We start from the raw sequence: 9,557 nt of genomic DNA on the forward strand, positions 1-9,557 counted from the left end.
GTTACAAAATCATTTAGTCCCAGGGGGTGTAATATGCTGCATCATAATTATAGTTAATAATGCAAAAAAAAATAATGCTGTATTGTATATTTGAAAGTTGCTAGAGGGTAAGTCTTAAAAGTGTGGTGATGGATGTTAACTAGACTTAACTATCAATCATTTCACAACTTATACAAATATCAAATCATTATGTTGCACACTTGAAACAAATATGTTATATGTCAATTATATCTCAATAAAAAAGAAGTTAAAGTTATGCCAGGAGCTGCCTCCAACAAACTCATGCAACATGCATGTACTGGGCTCTAATGTTGATCCAGTGCCCCTACTAAACAGTGGAGACACCAGTACAAAAAAGACAGAAACAATCCTCTAAGACTTGATGGGTATAGCAATTTCTATGCTTCTGACTCTCCCATGTTAAGTGTCTTAGGCATAATTAGCTGACAGATAGAAAAACAAATATATTACTCTTGCAATGCTCACATATTAAGAAGGGATGCAAAGGGCTTGCACTTTCTTTCATATCTTATATGTCTTATGTTACTCCCAGCATCAAGAGCAGGGAATGTGTTGCACAGAAGTGTTCAGGAAAGGCTGTTCTCAGAATCAGTGAAAACACAACTTCTATGAGCTTTGGCTGCACTTCACTGCTCATGGCCTTAGGCCATGAAGAGGCCAATAAAGGCTGGAGCTCAAGAACACCAACCCAGATCCAAGGCTTCCTCTCTGGCACCCAGCCATGAAGCTCCTTTTTCCTATCTTTGCCAGCCTCATGCTACAGTACCAGGTGAACACAGGTAATGTGGAATCCTGCGTTTAGAAGGGGTCGGTGTGAGGAAGCAGGGATTTGGCTGTCCATGACAATGGGACCCCAAGTAATGCTGAAAGAGGAGATCCCCAAACAGGTGGCTGAAGAGTTTACCTATTGCCTCAGTCATGAACCATCCCTCATGCAACCCCATAGGCCCCAACTCTAGACTGTGTCTGATGGGGATACACAGGGAGCTACAGAGAAAGCAGGATGTTTTCCGTATACTCTGAAACTATCCAACATATAAAGGCTGCCTTCCTGCCCTCTACATCCCTATCATCTGGGACTCAGCCAAGTCTACCTCATTTCTGCTCTATTTCTAATTTAAACCATCTTTTGAAGTAAATGTTCATATTAGTTTATACCTTGGTATAGTAAGTAGGAAGTCCTTACCCTTGCACTCAAAAAATCTCCTCTAAGGATCCAGGAAATAGGTCTATGTTCTCCATTTCAACTTTTTCAGATTTTTAGTTTCATCCCTTTTCTCAGGTTTTGTCTTCTTGGAAACCCCCAAATCACTCATCAGGGCATCTAGGAATACATCTTGGCAAAAGGCTGAACCAGAGGATTGGCCATTGTTTTTTGGAAAGAATAGAGAAACATGAAAATTTGTTTCAGAATAAAAGAATCACCCTGATATTTAGAATAACTGGCAATGGGTCAGGGAAGGGAAAGTGAAAGAGTCAAGATATTTCTAATGTTTCTTTGGGGTTTTTTTTTTAGACTTTATTTATTTATTTGACAGATAGAGAGCACAAGTAGGCAGAGCAGCAGGCAGAGGGAGAGGGAGAAGCAGGCTGAGCAGGGAGCCGGATGTGGGGCTCGATCCCAGGACCCCAGGATCACGACCCAAGCCGAAAGCAGCCGCTTAACTGACTGAGCCACCCAAGCGCCCCAAGATATTTCTAATGTTTTTATCTTGGGACCTTAAGAGAAGAGCAGTAACATAAGGAAGTATGGCTGTGTCGTCTTGGGTAAAGTCACTTAGTCACTTTGAACCCCAAATTCCACATGAGTATAGCAGGTTAATCAATGTAGCTGCTTGAAATATAAGAATTTTACTCTTTTGTCTCTGGAGAGAAATGATGTTGAAATGTATGTGAATATTAGGTGCTACATAAGCTTCTTGTTATTCATGGAAAATCAGTTGAATTGTTAAGATTACAGAATGAGGGAGAACTTTCTTGATTCAGAAAAAAAGGTGAGACACTGGGATAAAAAAAATTCAGCAGATGAAGATGAAGTACTAAACTGAGCAGAGAATTTAGAGCTATAGATAACCATGTGGGAGTTACCTTGACAGAGATGAGGTTAAGGCTGTGATGATGAATAAAGCCTCTGAGGGACAGAATGTTCAGAGAGACTACAAATGATAGAACACCATGCCCCAGGAACCACAGGTCAAGTGGTTGTCAAGGAGGGTGAGGTCATGGACCATCGGGTTTGGCAAGAAGTCAGCACTCCTGAAAGTCCTACTGATCTCTTTTGAAAGTCTTTCTTGGATTAGTTTTATGACAGATTTTGCTCTTGTTGGTATTTCCTAGGATCATGAAGAAAGATAGTGATGCTCTGTAAGTGTCTAAGATGTCTAAGTGTCTAAGTTGGAGGTCTAAAATCCTATCCTGAAGAAAAAAAAATTGTGTTCCCTTTCCTCCTTCGTCTATGTGCCCCTAGATTTTTAAAGTTACTCGATGAGGGGGACTAGAGAGATTTATTTTGGAGTTCAGGGGTGTACAGCGACTTTATTGGCCTGCCGGGTGTTTCCATCAATATCCCTAAACACTGCACTTAAAACTTAGCATTAATAAACAACCTCTTATTCTATGCTTCACCCTCCAGCAGTCTTAACATCATATCTAGCTAGTAACCTTAGCCCAGTGGTTTTCTTTTTTCTTTGTGCAGAGTACTTTGGCTTAAGAAGATGTTTAATGGGTTTTGGAAGATGCAAAGACCACTGTACCATGGATGAAAAAGAGATACAGAAATGCAAGAAGAAGAAATGTTGCATTGGACCAAAAGTGGTTCAAATGATAAAAAACTACATGCAAAATGAAATGTCCCACACACTTGGAGAGGACTCCCAAGAACACCTACAAACTACCAAGAATTCTGATGCTGAGAAACAAACAAAAAATCAGATTTTATCTCTTCTCCCCCATATCAAAAGCATCAGCCCTTTTACCAACATCAACACCTTCATCATCCCAAATGCCACCAATGTAAACTCTGCCATCACCAACCCTGTGTTCTCAGGAAAGATTTCATATACTGCTATTTCTATCAAGAGAGACACCAAAGAAAGCAGAAACTCAGCTGCTGACTCCCCACCACCATCACCACCACCATAGACACTACCAACAACACAACTGGAGCTGGAGGAAGCAGATGAGCAGGGATGTGAGCCTTTCCCCTAAAACACCAAGTTCCTCTCTTCTTTGCTAGCTGTAAAATGAAACATAGGACTGTTTCCTCTGTCATCAGTCATTCAATAAATACTGTTTAAGCACCTATAGTTTACATAATGTTATCATTCTCACAGAAACCTCACAGAGGAGGTAGAGCTGGAGAGGAACGGAATTTAATTTGCATGCCCAAGAAAAAGCAAGCACCAGGACTGGTGACTGTAGCACTGAATTTGGCTCACAGATAGCTCAGATTAAGCCTCTGTAACAAGGATTTATGGTTCTCATATGATGTGCCTTCCTTGTGGTAACAGGACAAAAAACAGCAAGAGACACTATTTTCTTTTTTCACAGATTTTGTGGAAAAGGCCCAAATGCAAAAACAGAATGTGGGGGGGGGCAAGTCTACCTTCCCCACAGAAGAATATAACCCAGTTCATGGAACCATTAAGATAAAAATATGGGGGAATAGAAGAAGGGAGAAGCGGTAAGGGAGAAGCATAGGACTTCTATCTCTGGTCCAAAGCATTTCCTAAGGGACAATAGGCAATAGGCAGAGTGCTGCTTCCAACAGATACAGAATGCAGACCATAAATGCAAATCATATAAGTCATTGAGTTTTCTAATAGCTACATTTAGAAAAGTAAAACTAGATGAAATGAATATTGATAATATATTTTATTTGATGCAGTAAATCTAAAATATTATCATTTCAACATATAATCAATATAAAAATTATTTGAGATGTTTTGCATTCTATTTTTGCACTAAGTCTTTGAAATGTCACATGTATATTACCATTCCAGCACATTTCAATTCATACTGGCCACATTTCAAGTGCTCAATTGTCCCATGTAGCTAGTGGCTACCATATTGGATAGCAACAGGTTAGAGAGTTTTGAGGGCACAAGCAGCTACTGAAATGTTAGGTGAAGGAGATGATGCTAATCAAAAGACAGCCATGTTTCTAAGAGCATATGAACATCTGTTAATCATTCACAAAATAGAGATGTAAACATGACATTACATCCCAGAATCTACCTTCTTCTATCACAGGTCACACTTCCTTTATTGCCCAAATTACAATGGCACAGACCCCTATTCCAGTTTTTGAGCATATTCCTCTCTACTACCTAGCACCTCCTTCAATTTAAAGACCACCTTTCCCTAACCTACTGATTCTTTACTACAGTGTCACCCTAAACAAGGCAAAGATTTTCCCACAATCTTTTTAAAATATGTTCCTGCAGATATTTCTCCAAAGAAGACATACAAACGGCCAACAGACACATGAAAAAGTGCTCAACATCACTCGGCATCAGGGAAATACAAATCAAAACGATTCGATGAGATATCACCTCACACCAGTCAGAATGGCTAAAATTAACAAGTCAGGAAACGACAAATGTTGGCGAGGATGCGGAGAAAGGGGAATGATAAATGTTGGTGGGAATGCAAGCTGGTCCAGCCACTCTGGAAAACAGTATGGAGGTTCCTCAAAAAGTTGAAAATAGAGCTACCCTATGACCCAGCAATTGCACTCCTGGGTATTTACCCCAAAGATACGAGTGTAGTGATCCGAAGGAGCACCTGCACCGCAATGTTTATAAGTAGCAATGTCCACAATAGCCGAACTATGGAAAGAGCCCAAATATGTCTATGAACAGATGAATGGATAAAGAAGATGTTACACACACACACACACACACACACACACACACACACACACACACAATGGAATATTACTCGGCCATCAAAAAGAACAAAATCTTGCCATTGGCAATGACGTGGATGGAACTAGAGGGTATTACACTAAGGGAAGTCAGTCAGAGAAAGACAAATACCATATAATTTCACTCATATGTGGAATTTAAGAAACAAAACAGATGAACATAGAGGAAGGGAAGGAAGAATAAAGTAAGATGGAAACAGAGAGGGAGACAAACCATAAGTGACTCTTAACTCTAGGAAACAAACTGAGGGCTGCTGGAGGGGAGGTGGGTGGGGGAAAGGGGTAACTGGGTGATGGGCATTAAGGAGGGCACTTGATGGAAGGAGCACTGGGTGTTATATGCAACTGATAAGTCTCTAAATTCTACCTCTAAAACTAATAATACAATATATGTTAATTAAATTGAATTTAAATAAAAAAAATTTTAAAATTGGGGCACCTGGGTGGCTCAGTCGTTAGGTGTCTGCCTTCGGCTCAGGTCATGATCTCAGGGTCCTGGGATCGAGCCCTGCGTCGGGTTCCCTGCTCGGTGGGAAGCCTGCTTCTCCCTCTCCCACTCCCCCTGCTTATGTTCCCTCTCTCACTGTCTCTCTCTCTCTCTGTCAAATAAATAAATAAAATCTTAAAAAAATTTTTTGAAATAAATAAAAAATAAAAATAAAGTATGTTTCTGGGAGTTTTTGTACAACACGAAAGAGCTGCCATACAAAGAATAACTTCAACTCCTGCTAAACATGTGTCCCCTGAAGAACTCCAAGTATCTTACGGGCATGAGATTCCCTCTCTGCTATGCTATTTGCCAAACTCTTGAATGTCCAGCTTACCTTCCCACAGTTGGAGTGCCCTCTTCATTGTCTACCCTCCAAAAAAAAGAAATTTCTTTCTCGTATAAATGTAAGGCCTTCTTTTGAGTCCTATCATAGAACTCACCCGTCTTCTCCGGATGAATAATACCGGGGAATATCCTTCTCCATCTACAAGCCAAGAAGGAAGTCACAGCAGAAATCAAACCTGACAATACCATAATCTTAAACTCCAGCCTCCAGAACTGTGAGAAAATACATTTCTGTTGTTGAAGCCACCCAGTCTGTGGTATTTTGTCATAGCAGCCCAAGCAGATTGATACAGTCCAGAAACGATATGATACCCTTTTCCTCCTCCCTTCTGAGCTCTAGGTAAAAAGACATAGGAACCACAGATGCCTCTGAGAATACCCTGAGCCTTTGCTCTGGGTTTGTCACTCACTGACTCTGGGCAAAGCTGAACAACCTACTAGGATTTTTATACTCAAACCCAAGATATCAGTTTATAAAAATTGTGGTCAGATGTGACTGTTTATTGTTAATTATGAGAATAAAACTCACAGAATGCACAGTGGAAGGCAACAAGCTTGGAATGATAACTGTTGTCAAATAATTTGGATTTTTGCACATACACTGGGTTTTAGTTTACTAATAAATCAAAAATTGCTATGGAGGGGAGGGAAAAATATCTGTGTTCAGTGTCCTATATACACACTTAGCAAGCCATGAGTCTGACTTCCAATTCCAGCATACTCGTTGAGTGGATCACAGCAGTTACCACCGCTGCTGGAACAGCTACAACTGCTTATGTAGCTTACAAAAGATTTTGTGTTAAAGATCCCTTTAACAGCAGCAGGGATGTCCACTATCACCACTGCTAGTCAACATAGTATTAGAAGTCCTAGCCACAGCAATCAGACAACAAAAAGAAATCAAAGGCATCCAAATTGGCGAAGAAGAAATCAAACTCTCACTGTTTGCAGATGATATGATACTTTATGTGGAAAACCCAAAAGACTCTACCCCAAAACTGCTAGAACTCATACAGGAATTCAGTAAAGTGGCAGGATATAAAATCAATGTACAGAAATCAGTGGCATTCCTATACACCAACAAGACAAGAGAAAGAGAAATTAAGGAGTCAATCCCATTTACAATTGCACCCAAAACCTCAGATACCTAGGAATAAATCTAACTAAAGAGGCAAAGAATCTGTACTCAGAAAACTATAAAATACTCATGAAAGAAATTGAGGAAGATACAAAGAAATGGAAAAACATTCCATGTTCATGGATTGGAAGAACAAATATTGTGAAGATGTCAATGCCACCTAGAGCAATCTATACATTCAATGCAATCCCCATCAAAATACCATCAACTTTTTTCAAAGAAATAGAACAATCCTAAAATTTGTATGGAACCAGAAAAGACCTCGAATAGCCAGAGGAATGTTGAAAAAGAAAAGCAAAGCTGGCAGCATCACAATTCTGGACTTCAAGCTCTATTAAAAAGCTGTAATCATCAAGACAGTATGGTACTGGCACAAAAACAGACACATAGATCAATGGAACAGAATCGAGAGCCCAGAAATGGACCCTCAACTCTATGGTCAACTAATCTTCGACAAAGCAGGCAAGAATGTCCAGTGGAAAAAAGACAGTCTCTTCAACAAATGGTGTTGGGAAAATTGAACAGCCACATGCAGAAGAATGAAACTGGACCATTTCCTTACACCACACACAAAAATAGACTCAAAATGGTTGAAAGACCTAAATGTGAGACAGGAGTCCATCAACATCCTAAAGGAGAACACAGGCAGCCACCTCTTCGACCTCAGCCGCAGCAACTTCTTCCTAGAAACATCACCAAAGGCAAGGGAAGCAAGGGCAAAAATGAACTATTGGGACCTCATCAAGATAAAAAGCTTTTGGACAGCAAAAGAAACAGTCTACAAAACCAAAAGACAACCGAGAGAATGGGAGAAGATATTTGCAAATGACATATCAGATAAAGGGCTAGTATCCAAAATCTATAAAGAACTTCTTAAACTCAACACCCAAAGAACAAATGATCCAATCAAGAAATGGGCAGAAGACACGAACAGACATTTTTCCAAAGAAGACATCCAAACGGCCAACAGACACATGAAAAAGTGTTCAACATTACTCTGCATCAGGGAAGTCCAAATCAAAACCTCAATGAGATATCACCTCACACCAGTCAGAATGGCTAAAATTAACAAGTCAGGAAACGACAGATATTGGTGGGGATGCAGAGAAAGGGGAACCCTCCTACACTGTTGGTGGGAATGCAAGCTGGTCCAGCCACTCTGGAAAACAGTATGTAGGTTCTTCAAAAAGTTGAAAATAGAGCTACCATACGATCCAGCAATTGCACTACTGGGTATTTACCCCAAAGATAGAAATGCAGGGATCCGAAGGTATACGTGCACCCCGATGTTTATAGCAGCAATGTCCACAATAGCCAAACTGTGGAAAGAGCCAAGGTGTCCATCGACAGATGAATGGATAAAGAAGATGTGGTGTACATATGATGGAATACTATGCAGCCATCAAAAAGAATGAGATCTTGCCATTTGCAACGATGTGGATGGAACTGGAGGGTATTATGCTGAGCGAAATAAGTCAATCAGAGAAAGACATGTATCCTATGACCTCACTGACATGAGGAATTCTTAATCTCAGGAAACAAACTGAGGGTTGCTGGAGTGCTGGGGGGTGGGAGGGATGGGGTGGCTGGGTGATAGACAATGGGGAGGGTATGTGCTATGGTGAGCACTGTGAAGTGTGCAAGACTGTTGAATCACAGATCTGTACCTCTGAAGCAAATAATACATTATATTTAAAAAAAAAAAGAAGAAGAAGAAGAAGATAGCAGGAGGGGAAGAATGAAGGGGGGTAAATCGGAGGGGGAGATGAACCATGAGAGACTATGGACTCTGAAAAACAAACTGAGGGTTCTAGAGGGGAAGGGGGTAGGAGGATGGGTTAGCCTGGTGATGGGTATTAAAGAGGGCAGGTACTGAATGGAGCACTGGGTGTTATATGCAAACAATGAATCATGGAACACTACATCAAAAATTAATGATGAAATGTATGGTGATTAACATCACATAATAAAAAAAAAAAAGAAACTTAAAAAAGATCCCTGCAGCAAATCTATGGTAAGTTTTCACATCCAGAAAGAAGGCCCCAAAATAGTACATGCTTTTGATATGGAGGATTTGGGAGATAAAGCCGTACACTGCCATTAGTAAAGTTCTGAAAAGTTTCTGTGATGGGGCTCACACAAAACAGAACAGAGACTGGAGACAACAGGAGACCTTTAATCATCGGGAAAAAAGAAACTTTTTGGTGTTGCAAACAGACTTGTCATGTTACCTAACTGCTTAATTAACACGACCACCACTACTGTCTAAGTCAACTTCCCTGTATTCTTTGCAAACTGCAACTTTCACATCACAGCATTTGCCTTATGTAAAACATTGTGGCTTTAAAATTTATTTGCTTTTAAAAAAATAAGGAAAAAAGTAAAAACCAACCTCATGGCTTATGGGTTATCTTGGTCTTGTAAGGATCTATTTCTTTAAATTTAAAATAATGACATTAGAATATAGTTGTATGTTGAAGTTCACATAGCAAATTATTCTCAAAATCGCGTGTATATGCAGATTGTATTTGTGAGACTCAAAGAAAAATTACCACTCTCATATTAATTGGTTAACCTAGAATGTAAATTGGCTATGATTCAGCTACATTAATTTCTTAATACAGTCTAGGAAAACA

General features: G+C 39.9%; 1 protein-coding gene and 1 pseudogene across 2 annotated transcripts; both read left to right on the plus strand.

Moving 5' to 3' along the window:
• Nucleotides 1-742: 742 nt before the first annotated feature.
• DEFB129 (defensin beta 129) lies at nucleotides 743-3,162 on the plus strand. Of its 2 annotated transcripts, none has more exons than XM_025876760.1 (2): nucleotides 743-800; nucleotides 2,717-3,162. In XM_025876760.1, the coding sequence occupies exons 1-2, from the start codon at nucleotides 743-745 to the stop codon at nucleotides 3,160-3,162; spliced, it is 504 nt and encodes a 167-aa protein (XP_025732545.1). The 2 variants fall into 2 exon arrangements, 1 of the variants encoding a protein (XP_025732545.1); XR_012374668.1 differs by lacking the exon at nucleotides 743-800 and adding an exon at nucleotides 2,246-2,385 and having other exon boundaries at nucleotides 2,717-2,853.
• A 3,314-nt stretch (nucleotides 3,163-6,476) lies between these two features.
• On the plus strand, nucleotides 6,477-9,156 carry LOC112827645 (CDGSH iron-sulfur domain-containing protein 1 pseudogene; annotated as a pseudogene).
• The last annotated feature ends 401 nt before the right edge of the window (nucleotides 9,157-9,557 follow it).

The sequence above is a fragment of the Callorhinus ursinus genome, unplaced genomic scaffold, assembly GCF_003265705.2.
Source record: "Callorhinus ursinus isolate GAN/ISIS: 27379988/994484 unplaced genomic scaffold, GSC_fseal_2.0 scaffold38, whole genome shotgun sequence".
NCBI lineage: Eukaryota > Metazoa > Chordata > Mammalia > Carnivora > Otariidae > Callorhinus > Callorhinus ursinus.